The 21,241-nt window shown below is 39.5% G+C and overlaps 1 protein-coding gene across 12 annotated transcripts in view; it reads right to left on the reverse strand.

The window, feature by feature from the left end:
* BDP1 (B double prime 1, subunit of RNA polymerase III transcription initiation factor IIIB) overlaps positions 1 to 21,241 on the reverse strand; it is a 115,257-nt gene that overhangs the window by 10,182 nt on the left and 83,834 nt on the right. For 10 of the 12 annotated variants that reach the window (XM_050793525.1, XM_050793530.1, XM_050793529.1 and 7 more), the window contains 10 exons: positions 16,011 to 16,047; positions 15,436 to 15,528; positions 12,443 to 12,671; positions 11,859 to 12,019; positions 9,690 to 9,840; positions 9,292 to 9,472; positions 5,801 to 5,867; positions 4,919 to 5,105; positions 2,949 to 3,153; positions 1,061 to 1,100 (listed from right to left, as the gene is read on the reverse strand). In XM_050793525.1, the coding sequence (XP_050649482.1) occupies positions 1,061 to 1,100; positions 2,949 to 3,153; positions 4,919 to 5,105; positions 5,801 to 5,867; positions 9,292 to 9,472; positions 9,690 to 9,840; positions 11,859 to 12,019; positions 12,443 to 12,671; positions 15,436 to 15,528; positions 16,011 to 16,047 (1,351 nt within the window). The remainder of the gene's footprint in view (positions 1 to 1,060; positions 1,101 to 2,948; positions 3,154 to 4,918; positions 5,106 to 5,800; positions 5,868 to 9,291; positions 9,473 to 9,689; positions 9,841 to 11,858; positions 12,020 to 12,442; positions 12,672 to 15,435; positions 15,529 to 16,010; positions 16,048 to 21,241) is intronic. The other 2 variants (XM_050793523.1, XM_050793520.1) reach the window with 2 other exon arrangements.

A 21,241-nucleotide genomic window follows, 5' to 3' on the forward strand; every position in this document is an offset into this window, starting at 1 on the left:
CGCCTTTAGTCATGAGGGAAATAGACCCTAAGTGGTTTAATGTCCCACAGAAATTTTAGATTCCTATAAAAATAGAAGACTCTAAGATCTTTTCAGCTTCTGTAGGTGGCTTAAGCCTGAAAAGATCTCTAGAACAAAACTAATTTTCCGTGTAAAGAACCTACTATGAATGCCATTATAGGCCACAGGTGGTGGCTAATGCTTATGATCCCAGCACTTTGGGAGGCTGGGGCAGGCAGACTGCTTGAGGCCAGGAGTTCAAGACCAGCATGGGCAACATGGCAAAACCCTCTCTCTACAAAACTACATTCAAGACCAGGCTGGGCAACATGGCGAAACTCTGTCTCTATAAAAAATACAAAAATTCCGAGGCGGGCAGATCAGGAGGTCAGGAGATTGAGACCATCCTGGCTAATACGGTGAAACCCTGTCTCTACTAAAAATACAAAAAATTAGCCTGGCGTGGTGGGGGCGCCTGTAGTCCCAGCTACTAGGGAGGCTGAGGCGGGAGAATGGCATAAACCCGGGAGGTGGAGGTTGCAGTGAGCCGAGATCACGCCACTGCACTCCAGCCTGGGCAACAGAGCAAGACTCCATCTCAAAAAAAAAAAAAAAATTAGCTGGGCATAGTAGCACATGCCTGTAGTCCCAGCTAGTTAGGAGGCTGAGGTGGGAGGATTGCTTGAGCCTGAGAGGTGGAGGCTGCAGTAAGCTGTGATTGTGTCGCTGCACTTCAGCCTGGGTGACAGAGTGAGATCCTGTCTCGGGGTGGGGGGGTGGGGAAAGCCCTTACACTCAGCTAACTCCTAAAATGTAGTTATTGAGCTTATATAGAAAATACTTGTAGCCACATAGTCTTCAACTGATGACAGGATGAAAAGAGCTTCTTTTGCCTACCAAACTGCCAAATCCAAGGCCTTTGCAGGAAAGAAGTGCTAATAATACAAGTATTACTCTTACAGAAAAGTAATATTCAGTTTCAATCTCATATTTGAACAAGGTATATCCCAAATAATCAGGAGTATTTAGCAAAATGCAATCATGTTAAAATGTATCTCACCTGTTTCCTCAAAAACATTTGTTAATTCCTTTGAGTGCACCTGTTTTAAGAAAATTTACAAAAAAATTTAGAAATCTATTTATCAAGTAAAACTGAAGTTAATTTTATTTCCTTTTTTTCTTTAAGTAAAGAAACCATGTTATCTCCCAAAAAGCTCTTACAGGAAGTCTACTAAACATTTATGGCAAAAATATTGCTACTATTTTAAAGTGTTCCAGAGCCCACTGGAAGAGAAAAAGCTGCTAAATGCCTTTTATAATCAGTTTCAATATCAGTGCAAAAGTAACAAAGAAATAGTACAAGCAGCACATCAAAAGACTACTACATCACAAACTTCCATTGTTTATTACGTGGGATGCTAGCTTTTAGATTGCAATAGTTATATTTTATAGTGTTAAGAAAATGTCTATTCCATTTTATAAGTTTTTTCCAAGAATGAATATTATTGGGTACCTTTTCTGTAAATAGAGATGATTTTTCTCCTCAGATCTATTGGTTTGTATTAGATTTCATAATGTCAGATCATCTTTGCATTCTTTGCATATTCACACCACTGTATAACTATCATTTTTAAAATGGCATATCATCGTCTGGTGACCTAGTTTTGTAGTTAGTAAAGTACTATGGTCTTTTGTCCATGTCATTAAGGATATTTTTAAAACAAAACAAAATAATGTCTGCATGGAATGCTGATAAATTATCAAAACTGGATGACTGGCACATGGGGACATATTATACCCAGTCTATCTTTTAATATGTCTGGAAATGTTCATATAAAAAGTTAATTCAAAAGTTCTGCATGAGAAAACAACAACAAAGAAAGCAGAGTCAAGAGACAAATGACGAACTGGGAAAAAAGATTTGCACCTCATTACCACAGACATATATAACAGAGTTCTGCCAGTTCTATAAGAAAAAGATCAATAATCTAATTGAAAAATGGGTAAAGGAAAAGTCAGTTCATAGAAAAGGAAATATACATGGCTCCTAAGCATATGAAAAGATGTTCAATCTTACCCATAACAAGAGAAAATAAAACAATTCTGGGATATGCCATTTTTTGACTCACCAAATATATAAAAGTACATTTGCTCTTTGTCAACTATTAATCAAGAACTATTGGTCTTTAACTTTCTCTCTGAGAACACAGATTTTAAATGATCTTTTCCATAGTGTAGTTATAAATTATGAGGCATACTAGGTGAGTACAAAAATAAGAGGGTACTAGGAAACCTACAACATAGAGGTTGGTGATTGAATTTGCATGGTCTGGCCGGACTTCCCTGAGGCAGCGATGACTGAACTAAAGAAGTTTGTATGTTTTTCAAGGGAATGTTGCACACACAAGGTACATCAAATGAAGTGTCCTGGGACATTTAAGGAATTGAAAGATGGCCAATGTGGCCAGAAAGTGAGGCAGAAGCTGGCATAAAATGAGACTAGAGACGAAAATCAGCAAGACAATACGGGGCACTAAACACTATGGTTTTACTCCTAAAAGTAATGGGTAGCTTTAAGCATGATGATGATGATACTAGTATTACCATTTTATGCATTAGGAAACCTGATCAGAGAGACAGGTGAAGTATCTTGCCTAAGGTGTTTCAACTACTAGGTGATAGAGCCAAGATCCAGACATATATAATGCTTTTGGTCTTATTTTTAGCCACCAATACAGAGCTGGGAATAAGTTTCTTGATTACTCTCCATCAATTTTCATTTATCACTGGTTAAAAGTGATAATCCAAAACCAGTTTTACTTGAATAACTTATGATGATAAATGTCAGAACTAACTTTATACATATCTAAAAGTTTAAAGAGAACAAAGGAAAAAATAGAAACAGATCTGTTGCAATATGGCCATCTTACTTAATGATTCTACCTTACCTCAGAGGTATATTCCTGACAATCATCTCTTAAAGTGAGCAAACATTTTTTGGCAGGAGGAATGTGGTCATTTTCATCAAGCCTGCATTTAAATCTCTTCCTAGATATAAGATCCAAATTATCAGGAGGCTTTTTAGAATTATCTCTTCCAGAAATAGATAAACCCACGGCATCCTGACCAACTGAAGTTGCTGGTAAACAAATACTGCATAGAAAAGAAATACATATTAAATCACTGAATTAGAAGTTATTTAATACTTTTTTTTTTAATGATCCTAGAAATCCTTTCAATAACAAGGTTAAAGGCTGAGGTATTCCAATGAAAATTCCAATAAAACCAAAAAACTCCAAACTAACAAAGAGATACATGGCCATGGCCACAAAAATGCTATTAATAGTTTTGAGCTCCATTCATACTTAAAGGCTTATAACTTAAATTCCATAATATTGAATTAAATCTGAATATTTAATAGTATTTTCCCTGATTGTAAAGTTAAACGTTTAACCTAAAATGTCCCTTCTAGTCCAGGCGCAGCGGCTCACGCCTGTAATCCCAACACTTTGGGAGGCCAAGGTAGGTGTATTACCTGAGGTCAGGAGTTTAAGACCAGCCTGGTCAACATGGCGAAACCTCGTCTCTACTAAAAACACAAAAAATTAGCCAGGTGTGGTGGCACACACCTATAGTCCCGGCTACTTGGGAGACTTAGGCACGAGAATCACTTGAACTCAGGAGGCGGAGGTTACAGTGAGCTGAGATCACACCACTGCACTCCACCTGGGTGACAGAGCAAGACTCTTGTCTCCAAAAATAAAAATATAAAAGTCTTCAATTTCTAATGCTACACTATGGACAATTATCTTAATTAATGGTGGTTAAGATACAACTTACTTCCAAAATAAAGAATTAAGAGTATCAAAAAATAAAAATAAAAAAAAATAAGAGTATCAGGAATAGCTGGACACAGTGGCTCATGCCTGTAATCTCAGCACTTTGGGAGGCCAAAGTGGGAGGAATGCATGAGGCCAGGAATTCGAGACAAGCCTGGGTACCAGAGCAAGACTCCACCTCTGGAAAAAAAAAAAAAAAATGTTTAAATTAGCCAAGCACGGTGGTGCGCACCTGTAGCTGAGAAGCTACTTGAAAGGCTGGGGCAGGAGGATCTTTTTTTCTTTTTTCTCACTCTATCACCCAGGCTAGAGTGCAGTGGTGCAATCTCAGCTCACTGCAACCTCCACTTCCTGGGTTCAAGTGGTTCTCCTGCCTCCGCCTCCTGAGTAGCTGGGATTACAGGCGTATGCCACCGTGCCCAGCTAATTTTTATATTTGTAGTAGTGATGGAGTTTTGCCATGTTGACCAGGCTGGTCTTCAACTCCTGACCTCAGGTGATCTTCCCACCTTGGCCTCCCAAGGAACTGAGATTAAAGGCACAAGCCACTACATCCAGCCAGGAGGATCTCTTGAGCCCAGGAGTTCCAGGCTGCAGTGAACTATGATGGCACCACTACACTTTAGCCTGGCACTCTAGCCTAGGCACCAAAGCAAGTCCCTGTCTCTTAAGAAAAAATCTGTATTTATTACCACTGTACTATTTTCACAACTTTCTGTGAATGTATATTTCACAGTTTCATACGTGTGTGTCTATACAAAGTAACCACACTTTTAACAGGTATCATTTTATGATCTAGACTGTTAATATTTTTAGCTTTCAAAATAACTTAATAAACAAGTTTCATACAAAACTAATACATGAAACATTTAAGTGGCATCTTTATCAGATATAAAATCTACCACATTACATTTCTTCTCTAACTTACCACATAAATGATAAATAAGATTTCCACAACAAGATAAATAAGATTTCCACAACAATAACAACTAATATTGGTGAATGGTTTGTTCAATCAATACTACTTAATTCATAAATCACTTTTCCTCCTAGCGAAAACAGTTTTGCTCATTCATTACCTCATGTCACCTCTTTCTTCAGTATTCACTGATTTGACCAATATGGGAGCTGGCAGTAAAGGGTTTGGCATGAACTGTGCAGTGGCATCAGTAAATTCTTCTACTGCATTGGTTGGAATTTCCACCAGAGTTAAAATAAAGGCTTGTTCATCTTCTCCATCTTGAGGTACATTAGCAACTAGATTCACTATTAAAGTTTAAAAGTTAGTAATAAAAAAGCTCAACTATGAAATAACAGAATATCATTAATTTATTTCATTTCTAAAAAGACAGTTTCAGGACAACTTATCATCAAGATTAAATAAATAAATGCTCCCCGCCACGACCCCCAGCCTGAGGAAGTAAGTTCCCTCCTTTTTTTTTTTTTTTTGGGGAGACAGAGTCTCACTCTGTCGCCCAGGCTAAAATACAATGGCACAATCTCGGCTCACTGCAACCTCCGCCTCCTGTGTTCAAATGATTCTCGTGCCTCAGCCTCCCAAGTAGCTGGGATTACAGGTGTGTGCCACCATGCCTGCCTAGTTTTGTACTTTTAGTAGAGACGGTGTTTTGCCATGTTGGCCAGGCTGGTCTTGAACTCCTGGCCTCAATTGATCTGCCCACCTCAGCCTCCCAAAGTGCTGGGATTACAGGAGTGAGCCACCATGCCCGGCCCAAGAAGTAATTTCATAAAGGATAAAGGTGATATACTATGGAAAAGATTTATGACTCTGAAAAACAAAACTGATATGCAAAATACTTCAAGGTGTTTCTATAAAACTTTTTAAATTTAAGGCCAGCATAGACTAAAATAAAACTGTTTTGTGTTTTTCCATAGTTAAAGAAGGGGTAAAAATCATACAATTAGGTTCTATGACATGTCACTGAAGCATATTATCATACCTGTTAGGTCTTGAGGATTGATTATACTCTCTTGTTGGACTTCTGGAATACTTGTTGGTGTATACTGCTATAAAAAATTAAAATGAAAGAGTGAGGTTGGCCAAGTCAATATGATATAGTGAAGAGATTAACTCAACAACATCTAACCATATATACTTTTCAAGTGTTTGAAGCTTTAGGCTGTTTCAATAAACTTTTGATTTATTTAAATATTAATACAAAGAATCCTGACTACATTGTTAAATATGTGCATTTTATGAAATGATTTTTGAAGTGACAGAATAGGGAGACCCAAACCCCACAACTTTTTCTCTACTCCCATCACACCAGCCTTTGTACTATTAGCAGGTGACATGTGAATGGAGGCAAACTGCTTTCCCTGAATCCAGTATGGTTCCCTCCAATCTGTTTTCCAAAAAACTGCAAACATGGTTTTTCTAAAATGCAATCCTGACTGTAATTCTCTACTGCTTAAAATCTCTTAGCTCACTACAACCTCCACCTCCTGGGCTCAAGCGATCCTCCCACCTCAACCTCCTGAGTAGTTGGGAGTACAGATGCATGCCACCACACCTGGCTAATTTTTTTAAAATTTTTCGGGGGTAGAGATGGGGTTTTGCCATGTTGCCCAGGCTGGTCCCAAACTCCTGGGCTCAAGTGATCCGCCCACCTCAGCCTCCCAAAAGTGCGGGGATTATAGGTGTAAGACACTATGCTGGGTTTCTACTGCTTAAAATCTTTTATTTTATTTTATTATTATTTTTTTGAGACAGTCTTGCTCTGTCGCCAGGCTGGAGTGCAGTGGCGCGATCTCAGCTCACTGCAGCCTCCGCCCCTCCCCGTCCTGGGTCCAAACAATTCTCCTGCCTCAGCCTCCCGAGTAGCTGGGACTACAGGTGCATGCCACCATGCCCAGCTAATTTTTGTATTCTTAGTACAGACGGGGTTTCACCATGTTGGCCAGCATGATCTCGATTTCTTGACCTTGTGATCCGCCTGCCTTGGCCTCCCAAAGTGCTGGGATTACAGGTGTGAGCCATTGCGCCCGGCCTGCTTAAAATCTTAAAACTCTCATTTTGCAACCAACAATGTCAATAATTCATTAAGGCAAGAATCATCAATGGATATTAAAACTACAGGGTGACAGCTTGCTGCGTTGGTCCCATTTGACAAATTACTAATACAGAATGGAAAAGATGCCACTATAATGAAGAAATCTGGCAGGTATCATTCTAGCCAAGTGATCAGTCAGCATCACCAATAATGGGACAAACTGACATCATGTGTCTCCCGATGTGATATAAAAGGAAGAACATGTCATTACCTATATAATAATCTTGCCCTAAAATATGTAAGTTGAATCTAGTAATGAGGAAGCAATTAAAAAAAAGAAATCCAGATTGTAGGCCAGCCTAGACTGTTCTAAACTTTTCTTGCTTTTTCTTTTGTGAACAAAAAGATAAGAAAAATACTCTAGATTAAAGGAAAATAAGGAGAAAGGATAATCAAATGTAATGTGAGAGCCCTGATTGGATCTTGAATTTAAGAAAAAGAAAAAAAAAGCTGGCCAGGCGCGGTGGCTCACACTTGTAACCCCAGCACTTTGGGAGGCTGAGGTAGGCAAATCATTTGAGGCCAGGAGCTCAAGACCAGCCTGGCCAACACAGCAAAACCCCATCTCTTCTAAAAATATTATGCAAAAAAATTAGTCAGGTGTGGTGGCGCACATCTTTAATCCCAGCTACTCGGGAGGCTGAAGCACAAGAATCATTTCAACCCGGGAGGCGGAGGTTGCAGTGAGCCGAGATCGTGCCACTGCACTCCAGCCTGGCTGACAGAGTAAGACTCTGTTTAAAAAAGAAAAAAGCTATAATGGACAGGATTGGGACAACTAGGGAAACTGGAATGGAAACTGTATATTACATATCACTGAGACAATGTTACATAGTGTAGTAATATTGAGTGTGACAACAGTACTGTCCTTTCTCTGTAAGAGAACTTCCTTGTCCTTATTAGATACAAGATGAGGTATTTATGGACTCAAGTTACTTTCAAATGATTCAGTTTTTTTGGTTTTTTTTTTTGAGACAGAGTCTTGTTCTGTTGCCCAGGCTGGAGTACAATGGTGCAGTCTTTGGTCACTGCAACCTCCGTCTCCTGAGTTCAAGCAATTCTCACACCTCAGCCTCCCAACTAGCTGGGATTACAGGTGCATGCCACCACGCCTGGCTAATTTTTGTAATGATGGGGTTTCACCTTGTTTGCCAAGCCGTTCTTGAACTCCTGACCTCAGGTGATCTGCCCGCCTCAGCCTCCCAAAATACTGGGATTACAGGCATGAGCTACTCCACCCAGCCAAGTATTTATCTATACAGATGGAGAGCAAGGCAGAGTAAAAAAACAAATGAGGCAAAGTATTAACTATTGATGAATCAAAATGAAGTGTATGGGATAATTCTTTGTAAGATTTTTGTAACTTTTCTCTAAGTTTAAAATTATTTCAAAATAAAAAGCAAAAATTAAAAAGTCAGGGTGGGGTGAGGAATCTCGTAACTTCAAATGTAACCAAACTCCTTATCAAGTCATAAAAATCCTTTTATGGTCTGTCTGCAGGTTACCTTTCTAAGTTCATCTCTAATCACTTTCTTCATTAATATTCCACTCATACTACTTACATGCTATTTCATACTTGTTTGTTCTTGGAGACAGGGTCTCACTCTGTCTCCCAGACTGGAGTGCATGGCGACCACAGCTCACTGTAGCCTCTACCTCCCAGGCTGAAGTGATCCTCCCACTTCAGCCTCCTGAGTAGCTGGGACTACAGGCAAATGCCACCATGCCTGGGTTTTTTTTTTTTTTTTTAAATGGCATTATAGGTTTGAGCCACTGCACCTGGTCCACACCTGTTCTTTACACACACATGTTCCTTTCCCTTTAACTGGATAATGTATACATGTTCTTCAAGTCCAAGGCTTCTCTCAATTGGGGAACTTTTTAATGGAACTGTTCATGTATTGGTTATATGACTGCATAGTTATAAAAACCTGAAGAACTGTACACTAAAAAGGGTGAAGTTAGCCAGGTGCAGTGGCTCATGCCTGTAATCCCAACACTTTTGGAGGCCAATGCAGGCAGATCACTTGAAGCCAGGAGTTCAAGACCAGCCTGGCCAATATGGCGAACCCCGTCTCTACTAAAAATACAAAACCTAGCTAGCTGTAGTGACACATGCCTGTAGTCCCAGCTACTTGGCAGGCTGAGGCAGAAGAATCTGTTGAACCTGGGAGGCAGAGGCTGCAGTGAGCTGAGATCATACCACTGCACTCCAGCCTGGGCAACAGACCAAGACTGTCTCAAAAAAAAGAAATAAAGAAAAACGAACATAAAAGAGGTGAAGTGTATTGTATGTAAATTATACCTTTTCATTTATTTTTTTTTTTTAATGGAGGGAAACACCTTGCTATCCCTTATTATATTGTACATTCTTTTACCTCTGGCACAGGAAGTATAAGCACACTGTCTCCTTTAGAGTCTTTTATCTGGGCCTCTTCAACAGAATTTTCACCAAGACCCCTATCCAAACCAAGTTTGCAGGGCCCTATCTCAGAGGAAGCAACTGGAGCAACTGACAACATGTGAACCTCCTGAGAGCTCTCTTCTTGATTTTCATTTCTGAAAGAGAGTTAAGAATGCATATCATTTGAAATTGGGCAAATCATGGAATTATTTTTAGAGCTAGGTGTGTAAAAGATCATCTAATTCAATGGTTTTCAAACTTTTAAAATATATTTAATGCAACAGAACTTCTTTTTCAAATTCTTAGAGTCACAACTTAAGGCTATCGCTGAAACAATATAAACTGAATCTCAGAATCCCTTCCCTCTTTTACCTTTCAGTTAGGTTTACTTCTGGAGAAATACTGGTCCCTTTGATACCATGTACACATGCCAATTTGCTCTGATCCTTATTCTCTGCTGTTGTAACTGGTCCGACGTTTTTATTTTCCAATTCTGTTGCTTTGGAAGCATTTTTCTCTGTTTCTTAAACAAAAAGCAGACTTACGATACAGACCAAAATAATACAGCTAAAATCCCTCTATTAGAAACATATACCCTCTTAAAAGGAAGATCCCTATACTGTGACTCTTCCAAACTTCTCTCATTCCACAAATCAGGCTTACACACACGGCAGAAAGTCCTGGCTAATAGATTTTTGAACAGTAAAACAGATGATTAACAAATCATGTTCTGCAAATAGTTCACTCCTGGCTGCCACGGTAATTGTATCCTCACTTTATAGTACTAGCATCAATAATTAGACACTCAACATACAAAAGAGACTTAGAGGTGGGTACGCGGAGGTTTGGCTAGTTCCACTTTAGAGGAAGTCTTCAGGAAGGAGCTGCACTGCAAAGAATAGCATCACAAATGGGGGAAAAAGAGATTTCTACATAGAAGAGGTAATTTGATCCTGCATGTCGGCAGAGGTTTTAGAAAAGGTGACCTCTCATGGTTCTCCTGTATTTTTCATCATGTTTAGTGCAATACTGTGAATAACACCATGGGACCCATACAAAGTGCCATTAATGATGCTGGAAGCACTCCCAAGAAGCAGAGGAAAGTCCTAACATTATAAGAAAAAGCTGAATTGCTTGGTATGTATTACAGATTGACACCTGTAGTTGGGGTTGCCCACCATTTTAGACAGATGTTTCATCTTGTAAACAGCTGACATAAACTTTTGGTACTGATAAATACAATGCAGTACTGAAAATGTTTTTTCTCTTCCTTATAATTTTCTTCCTTTTATTTTTCTTTAAGACAGGGTCTTGCTCTGTCGCCCAGGCTAGAGTGCAGTGGCAATATCACAATTTACAGCAGACCTGATCTTGCAAGCTCAAACCTATGAGTAGCTGGGACCACAGGTGTGTGCCACCACGTCTGGCTAACTTCTTAAAATTATTTTGTAGAGACAAGGTCTCCCTATATTGCCCAAGCTGGTCTCAAAACTCCTGCGCTCACGTGATCTTCCTGCCTCTGCCTCCCAAAGGGCTAGCATTTCAGGTGTGCACCACCACCGTGCCTAGCCTGACTTTCTTTTTTCTTTATTTGATATGGAGTCTCACTCTGCTGCCCAGGCCGGAGTACACTGGCATGATCACAGTTCACTGCAACCTCAACCTCCCCGGGCTCAGGTGATACTCCCACCTCAGCCTCCTGAGTAGCTAGGACTACGAGCATGCACCACCATGCCTGGCTAATTTTTGTACTTTTGTAGAGATGGGGTTCTGCCTTGTTGCCCAGCCCCATCTGGTGTCAAGTGAACTGCCTGCCCTGGCCTCCCAAAGTGCTGGGATTACAGGTGTGAGCCACTGTGCCCAGCCCCAGCCTGACTTTCTTAATAACATTTTCATTTCTCTATGGCTCAAGGACATCAGTTGAAAAAACAGAAAAAGAAATCTTTTTTAAAAAATTTTCTCCAGCCTATTTTATCATAAGAATACAGTATATAACACATCTAAAATACAAAATATGTGTTAATTGACTATCTTATCAATCAGGCTTCTGGTCAACAGTAAGTCATTAGTAGGTAAGTTTTTGGGGAGACAAAAGTTATACACGAATATATATATATATATATGTGTGTTTTCAATTCATAAGAGACAGGGTCTCACTATGTTGTCCAGGCTGGCCTCCAACTCCTGGGCTCAAGCCTCCCAAAATGCTGGAACTACAGGTGTAAGCCACTGCACCCAGCCTATACACAAATTTCTGACTGTTTGGGGAGGTCAGTGCCCCTAGTTAAAGGGTCAACTATGAGAGAGAGAAAGAGAATAAAAAGACAAAAAATTGATCAAACAAATATAGCAAACTGGTACTAATTACTAAAACCAACTGGTAGATTTATGGATATTTATTTTATAGCTCATCTTACTTTTTAATTTGAAACTATTTTATTGTAAGTTAAAACAATTTAATGACCAAATATTTCTTTGAAATGTTAATGTAATTTCTTGTGCCAAAATGATTTTGCAACATATTAAGAGAATAAAATTTACCTCTTTGAGTTTCCATTTCTTCCCCTTTGGTTACACACAAACTGGAAATTTCCTGATGATCATCAAACCTGTTGGTCCCTAAAGTCTTCTCAAGATTTGGCTTAGGCTTGGCAAGTCTACTTCTTATTCTCAAATTACTGGTCACTTTAGAAATTGTATTCCTAAAAACAGAAGATAGAGAAATTTATGAATCATGTTAGATCTTACTCTCTCACATTAATACAGTCTGTCTAGCACTGATAGAGTGAACGACCTGTTAGGTGCCACATTGTCTACAAGTGTTCATTTCTTCATACCAAAATTACAAAGTAGTAACTTTACTAGAGGTCTTAAGATGAGAATTCAGTCTGTATTTGTAAAACAGAGACATTTACATAAATCTATTTCATTAAAATTTCAAAGATATATAACATTTACTACTATAATTTAAATATGCAAACCATTAACCTAAAATCAAAATCAGTCCATCTTTAAAGGATAAGAAATTAGCATTGCCTACTTTACATTTACAAGCATTACTCAAAGCTATTAACTAATTTGATGGTGGTTTTAGTAATATTTATTAATTGAATACTAAAATAAACCTGGTTGGTGTAGCATTCTCCTTTACTTTCTCCATTAAACTTATTTCTTCTCTGGAACTTTGCTCCTCCAATACAATCTTGTTTTCTTCAAATGATGCAGGAGATGTAGTAATGACAGGTGAAGAAAGCTCCTGACATTCATGAACAATTTTGTGATTTACATTATCTAGGCTAAAAGGAATATGGCTTTTATCCTTTGAATGTACATGAGGAAGTATACATACCCCTACTGAAGAAAAAAAAAAAAAAATTAAAATGGACCAAATTAGATGCTCAAAATAAATTCTTCAACATTTAGTAACTGTAAAATTCTGTATTATTAAAGTTTGCTTCATTTGTGTGGCAGCAATAGAAAAAGATTTAAAAAATAAATAAAGTTTGCTCTTGTTGGCTATAAATTTAAAGTTATGATCTCCCTATTTCATGCCAGGGATTTGACCTATTGTGAGCTTAATAATCCTTATAGACTGAAATTTTATGCAATTATTAGTAAAAATGAGTCCTTTTGTTATTTTGAGTAATTATATAATCTCAGATGGATTTCAAGATAGACAGCACTGCCAGCATTTAAGATTTTTAAAACCTTTATGTTCTATGTGTACTTTATGTTCTATATGTTTCTGACAGGCTCTACTGCAATACTCTGCCACTAAGAAAGGAGCCCTATACAGAACACAAACCAGAGACTTTCCTGATAAATATATGGTTCCAAGCCTAAAAGTCTAATACGTTTTTACCTATCTACTTTGGAGACAGGGTCTCACTTTGTCACCCAGGCTGGAGTGCAGTGGCACGATCTCAGCTCACTGCAGTCTTGACCTCCTGAGCTCAAGGGATCCTCTCACCTCAGCTTCCCAAGCAGCAAGCACTACAGGCGTACACCACCATGCCTGTCTAATTTTTTGTTTTTTTTTTTTTTTTTTTTTTTTTTTTTTTTTGAGACGGAGTCTCGCTCTGCCGCCCAGGCTGGAGTGCAGTGGCCGGATCTCAGCTCACTGCAAGCTCCGCCTCCCGGGTTCACGCCATTCTCCTGCCTCAGCCTCCCGAGTAGCTGGGATTACAGGCGCCCGCCACCTCGCCCGGCTAGTTTTTTGTATTTTTTAGTAGAGACGGGGTTTCACCGTGTCAGCCAGGATGGTCTCGATCTCCTGACATCGTGATCCGCCCGTCTCGGCCTCCCAAAGTGCTGGGATTACAGGCTTGAGCCACCGCGCCCAGCCTCAATTTTTTGTATTTTTTATAGAGACAGAGTTCCACTCCTGAAGTCAAGCATTCACCAGCCTTGGCCTCCCAAAGTGCTGGGACTATAGGCTTGAGCTGCCGCATCCGGCCCAAAAGTCTATTACTTAAAAAGAATGGAGGCTAGCGCAGTGGCTCATGCCTGTAATCCCAGCACTTTGGGAGGCCAAGGCAGATGGATCACCTGAGGTCTGGAGTTCGAGACTAGCCTGGCCAAGTGAAACCCCAACTCCACTAAAAACACAAAAATTAGCTGGGCATGGTGGCAGGTGCCTGTAATCCCAACTACTCGAGAGGCTGAGGCAGGAGAGTTGCTTGAACCTGGGCAGCAGAGGTTGCAGCGAGCCGAGATTGCGCCATTGCACTCCAGCCTGGGTGACAAGAGTGAGACTCTGCTTCAAATAAATAAATAAATAAAGATGAATGGTAGGCTACTCATAATCAAACTCCGTCTCAAATAAATAAATAAGTAAATAAAATGAACAGTAGAGTACTCATAACCAAGCAAAATAATTACCAGGAATAGTATAATTACTCATTTCATGCACTTAAAAGATAGTTAGATAGTAAAGATTTATCACCTGTCTGTGATTTCCGTCTAATAAATTAAAAATCTTGGTTGATAAATCTTTTGGCTCTGTCCAAACTGAGAACAGTTTAAACTAAATTATTTCAATGAGTGCTATTGTCTCTTTGTACCGTATTTGTCATCTAATTGTGAATACCATCCCAAGCAGCAACTCCTTGGCTAAAGACACATGTATAAAGTGATCAGTGATCAATGAGCTCAGTTAACCAATGACATTCATGATGGTAATGGCAGTATTCACTAGAGCAACTATTCCATGAATACGAATTATTCTTTTTTATTTATTTATTTATTTATTTATTTATTTATTTATTTTTTGAGACACAGTCTCACTCTGTTGCCCAGGCTGGAGTGCAGTGGTGCAATCTCGGCTCACTGCAAGCTCCACCTCCCAGGTTCCAGGTTCACGCCATTCTCCTGCCTCAGCCTCCCAAGTAGCTGGGACAATAGGCGTCCGCCACCATGACCGGCTAATTTTTTGTATTTTTAGTAGAGATGGGGTTTCACAGTGTTAGCCAGGATGGTCTTGATCTCCTGACCTCCTGATCCACCCGCCTTGGCCTCCCAAAGTGCTGGGATTACAGGTGTGAGCCACCATGCCCGGCTTGAATACAAATTATTCTTAATAAACCAAGTGTACGATCTTGAATTGGCTGTCACTATACCTAAACAGTAGTCAAATAGTGGATAGATCAATATATACATATCACATTTTATGGAAGAACAACAAAATGGAGACAACTTCAAATGTAAAAGGGTTATTACTCAAATGTGGGTATAATTTCTTTTTTTTTTTTTTTTTTTTTTTTGAGACGGAGTCTCACTCTGTCACCCAGGCTGGAGTGCAGTGGCCGGATCTCAGCTCACTGCAAGCTCCGCCTCCCGGGTTCACGCCATTCTCCTACCTCAGCCTCCCGAGTAGCTGGGACTACAGGCGCCTGCCACCTCGCCCGGCTAAGTTTTTGTATTTTTAGTAGAGACGGGGTTTCACTGTGTTAGCCAGGATGGTCTCGATCTCCTGACCTCATGATCCGCCCGTCTCGGCCTCCCAAAGTGCTGGGATTACAGGCTTGAGCCACCGCGCCCGGCCAAATGTGGGTATAATTTCTTAAAAGTTAGGTTTTAAAAGTTTCTATTTTTGGTAGGACTTAGCTTTCATTCTTACCATCACCCTGTTCAGTACTGATCTCTGACTGCAATACTAGATCTCCCATTGTAAGTAAAGTTATTGCAGCTTCAGTGCTTCCATCACTGGTACCTTGTGAGGAAATATATCAACATTAAAACAAAAGAATGAATCTGGAAATCTGTTCACTTAAAAAATATTTTTAATTGAGGTGTTTATCTCCTAGTAGCAGATTCCAATATCCTCTGAACCATTAATCCCTTAATAGGGTAGTCTTTTGTTCAGGTTATATGTTACAGATAAATAAATCATCACTGTTGGTTTTGACTCACTGACCATGCCTCCCTCCCATTAAATAATATCTTCAAGGAAAATGCTCTCCCATTTGTACAGATCCAGAGGAAACGCTCAAATATTTCTTAAACATTTAACTTTTAATTCACCTTCTAAAATAACATTCTAAGAATCCACATTTCTCACAGAGATAACACATTCAATAGCTGAATCTTTTTGTTAAACTCTCCAGCAAACTGATTCATTTATTATCCCCACTATTAAATCATTGTACTAGTGTTAATCAAGGTAGTCTTAGCAGTTTCCTTGATAACAGTTACCTGGTTCATCTTGGATATGTTCACCTGTGGTCATTTCCTAAAAATGAAAAAAATAAGTAATATCTTAAATATTTCTCCAAACATGTTCTGTTTCTCAACACGCACTACATTTTTAGAGGTCTTTCCATACTTTGAGTTACAATAGCATAAACTGGTTTGTCTTAATTTATAATTATTCACAAAATTTCACCAGCAAGAACAGAAATAATTTAAAGGCAAAATTTTTCTGTCTCTTGCTCCTGATTTTATCTTTATATTGCATTATGTGCAAATTTTAACTCTTATCATATTGTTATGTATGTCTACCATTCTTACTTTACTTCTTCATTTTCATAATCCTTCAACTCTAGTCATATCTGCTGCCAATTTTTACCAATGGAAACCAAGGCCTGAAGGGTATTGCAAAATTTTTATAATCCTACGTAGCTTAAAACTTAAACGCATTTTAATAAATTAAGAAGTTACAGAACCAATGTCCAGAGCGACAGCTTGAGAAGCTTCACTGACCCACTCCTCAGTGAAACCGATTTTAAAAACAAAACATTTAACAGCCTCTGAAAATGATCCTAGCGACAAAAAGCAAACGAAGAAATATCTGTTCAAGAAAATCTGAAAATTTGCTAACAAAGGTGAGAGTCTATGTGAACCAAAACTGCTCTCTCTCCTTCCTCCCAGCTCAGCATGGCAGAGACTCCACCTCAAACTGCTGCACCCAAAAATACAAGGCCCCCGGTCCCCAAGGTCCCACCTGGAGAGCATTTTTCCCTAGGGGAGTAGGACTTCAGCTCCTGACATCACAAGGAAAGTACAGACCAATATTTATTATGAATATGGACACAAAAATCAATAAAATACTAGCAAGCCAAATCCAACAATGTATAAAAATTAGACATTATGACCCTAGAATATTTCCTGGGGAAGCGAGGTTGGTTTAACATCCAAAAATCAATACAATAAAAAACAAAATTCACATGATCATCTCCATAAATGCGGAAAAAGCATGACAAATTCCAACACCCTTTAATGAAAGAAACATTCAACAAACTAGGAATGGAAAGTAACATCTTTAGCCTGGTAAAGGACATTTATGAAAAACCCATAGTAACATTACACTTAATGATAAGACAGGATAGGAGAAGTGGTAGCAGCCAGGCAGCCCAGCTTTGAGAAGGCTCTCAGCATGGTGCGGCTCACAGGCACCAACACGCACACTCCCGGCCGCAAGATGCCCAAGAGAAAGATCAGCTCAGCAGAAGAGCAGTGAAGGAAAGAGCCCAACATGAGATTGGTATGACTGTCAGCTAAACCCGCTCCTGCATAAGTGGAAACAAAGCCAAAAAAGGCAGCAGGAAAGGATAAATCTCCAAACAAAAAAGTGCAAACAAGAGAAAAAAGGGGAACAAAGGGAAAACAGACCAAAGTGGCTAAGCAAGAAATCACATTTACCTACAGAAAACAGAGAAACAAAAACCAAGGAAAGTCCAGCCTCTGACGAAGCCGGAGAGAAAAAGCCAAGTCTGATTAATATCATATACCATGTCTTACCAATAGTCCTTGTCTCCCTTCTTGTACATTCCAGAGGAATATTTTTATCAACTATTTCATAAATGCAAGTTTTTTAGTAACTCTAGAAACATTTTTAAGAAGAAAGGAATCCCACCACATCCCATTTTTTAAGTGTAAATGCTTTTAAGGGTAAAAATCATTTGCCAGTTGTTTATTTTTTGGTACAACCAGAAAACAGTGTGGAATATTGAATTATGGGAGGCTTTGACTGTCTTAGGTATCAGCTTACCCTTCCACTATATTAACTATTAATATGGAGTCACAGTCCTGCATCTGATGTCTTGAAATTTTTTAGTTACTTTTATTCCCATGGTTTGGTTCTGGTTCTTTAGTTTGCTAGTTTGTTTGTTTTGTTTTTGAGACAGAGTCTTGCTCTGTTGCCTAGGCTAGAGTGCAATGGCACAATCTCCACTCACTGCAACCTTCACCTCCTGGGTTCAAGTGATTCTCCTGCCTCAGCCTCCCAAGTAGCTGGGATTACAGGCGTGCGCCACCATGCCCGGCTGATTTTTTGTATTTTTAGTAGAGATGGGGTTTCACCATGTTGCCCAGGCTGGTCTCAAACTCCTGACCTCGTGATCTGCCCACCTCAGCCTCCCAAAGTGCTGCGATTACAGGCGTGAGTCAATGCGCCCAACCTGGTTCTGTTTTGTTTGAGACAGAGTCTTGCTCTGATGCCCAGACTGGGGTGCAGTGGTGGCAACGACAGCTCACTGCAACCTCACCCTCCTGGGCCTAGGCGATCCTCCTGCCTCAGCCTCCAGAGTAGCCGGGACCAGAGGTGCATGCCAACATGCCTAGCCAACTTTTAAAAAACGCATTTGTAGAGACAGGGTCTCCCTCTGTTGCCCAGACTGACCTTGAACTACCATGCGATCCTCCCACCTTCCAAATTACTAGGATTACAGGCATGAGCCATCGCGCCTGGGCCCATGTTGTTTTTTAGTAGAATTGCTTCCTAAAGAAAACCATTCCTTGGTCATGGCTGTAATCCCAGTAATGTGGAATCCCTGTCAGAATTGTGTGCACTCTATAAATCTTTGGTTGTGGTAGTCCTGTTTTCCTAATAACTTCGTTAATGTGCTGTGAAAGACTGAAAATTTAAGTATGTAGTATATATGCTATTTAATTGCAAATTGTGGAAGTATGTAACAGTTTATCAATATGTAAGGATACTAGCACTTGATAGCCTTTTAATGAAAACTTTCCTCCAAATTTTAAGCTGGAAAGTCACTGGAGTAACTTTTAAAAATAATTACAATACATGGCTTTTTAGATTTTCAGTATAAATGTGAAGAATTGTGTACTGATCCTTAACACAACCAACAAAATCTCAATTATGAAAAAATAAATGATGGAAGACTGGATACTTGCCCCCTAAGATCAGGAATAAGACCAAAATGCCCACTCTCGCTTCTATTAAACATTGAACTATAGGTTCCAGCCAGGGCAATTAGGCAAGAAAAAGAAATAAAAGGCATTCAGGTAAGAAAGTATCAAAGGTTGAATTGTGTCCCCTAGAAAGATACGTCAAAGTCTTAATCCCAAATAATGTGAACACGACATTATTTAAAAATACGGTATTTGTAGATACAATCAAATTTAGATGAGGTCATACTAGATCAGAGTTGGTCCTAATCCAGTATTACTGGTGTCCTTTCCTTATAAGATGACAGGATACACATACAGAAAGGGAAAATGCCATGTGGTAATAGAGGCAGAAGGTGGAAGTATGCTGCTGCATGCTGAGAAATGATAAGGACTGCTGGCTACCACCAGAAGGCAGGAGAAAGGCATGGGATGGTTCTTTCTCAGAGCCTCCAGAAGGAACCAACACTGGTGACACCTTGATTTTAGACTTCTAGACTCTAAAGCTGTGAGAGAATAAATTTGTTTTGTTTTGTTTTGTTTTTCTTATCTCTGTAAGTGCCTGGAGAACTTTTTGTGGGTAAAAGCTACCAACTTGGTAGTTCAAAGAGTACCCGACTTAAATTTTTTATTTTAGGCTGGGCACGGTGGTTCACACCTGTAATCTCAGCATTTTGGGAGGCCAAGGTGGGAAGATCACCTGAGGTCAGAAGTTCGAGACCAGCCTGACCAACATGGTAAAACCTCATCTCTACTAAAAATACAAAAATTAGCTGGGTGTGGTGGCGGGCACTTGTAATCCCAGCTACTCTGGAGGCTGAGGCAGGAGAATCACTTGAAACTGGGAGGCGGAGGGTGTAGCGAGTCTCCGAGATGGCACCACTGCACTCCAGCCTGGGCAACAGAGACACTGTCTTTAAAAAAAAAAAAAAAAAAAAAAAAAAATATATATATATATATATATATATATATATATAGTTATTTTATGATAGATTTATCAGGATGTAATCTCCTCATAAGTTGAGGAGCATCTGTACTTTGTTATAGTGATCCTAGGAAACTAATACAGAACGAGGTAAAACTATCTTTATTTGCAGATGACATGATTTGACATATAGAAAATCCTAAGGAATCTACCAAAGTTGTTGCAGGATATAAAGCTAATATACAAAAATCATTTTTATTTCTACACACTTTCAACGAACAATCCAAAAATGAAATTAAGAAAACAATCCCAGGCTGGGCACAGCAGCTTATGCCTGTAATCCCAGCACTTTGGGAGGCCGGGGTGGGTGGATCACCTGAGATCAGGACTTTGAGACTAGCCTGACCAACATGGAGAAACCCCATCTCTACTAAAAATACAAAATTAGCAGGGTGTGGTGGCATATGCCTGTAATCTCAGCTAGTCGGGAGGCTGAGGCAGGAGAATCACTTGAACCAGGGAGGCAGAGGTTGTGGAGAGCCAAGATGGCACCACTGCACTCCAGCCTGGGCAATAAGAGGGAAACTCCGTCTCCAAAAAAAAACAAAGAAAACAATCCCATTCACAATAGTGACAAAAATAACATACTTGGAAATAAATTTAACAAAGAAGTGCAAACTTTATATGCTAAAAACTACAAAACATTGTTGAAAGTAAAAGATCTAAATCAGCCAGGTGTGGTGGCTCACGCATGAGTACTTTGGAAGGCTAAAGCAGGCAAATCACTTGAGGCCAGGGAACCAGTCTGGCTAATATAGTGAAACCCCATTTCTAATAAAAATACAAAAAAATAGTTGGGTGTAGTGACAAATGCCTGTAATCTAAGCTACTCAGGAGGCTGAGGCAAGAATTGCTTGAACCCAGGAGGTGGAGGTTACAGTGAGCCGAGATTGCACCACTGCATTCCAGCCCGGGTGACAGAGCAAGACTCTTGTCTTAAAAATAAAAATTAAAAAAAAAAAAAAAAAAGTAAAGAAGATTTAAATAAATGGGGAAAGATCTCATATTCTTGGATCAAGAATCTCAACACTGTTAAGATTGCATTATCCCTTAAACTGATCTCCAGATGCAATGCAATCCCACTAAGATTCCTAGCTGACTGCTTTGCAGAAACTGACAAGTTGATTTTAAAATTCATATGAGGCAAAATTCATATGGGGCCAGGGATAGTGGCTCATGTCTGAAATTTCAGCACTTACGGAAGCTGAGATGGGAGAATCACTTGAGGCCAGGAGTTTGAAACCTGCCTGGGCAACACTGTGGGGCCCTGTCTGTACCAAAAAAATGTAACATAATAAAAATAAAATACATA

Source organism: Macaca thibetana, chromosome 6, assembly GCF_024542745.1.
Source record: "Macaca thibetana thibetana isolate TM-01 chromosome 6, ASM2454274v1, whole genome shotgun sequence".
Lineage (NCBI taxonomy): Eukaryota > Metazoa > Chordata > Mammalia > Primates > Cercopithecidae > Macaca > Macaca thibetana.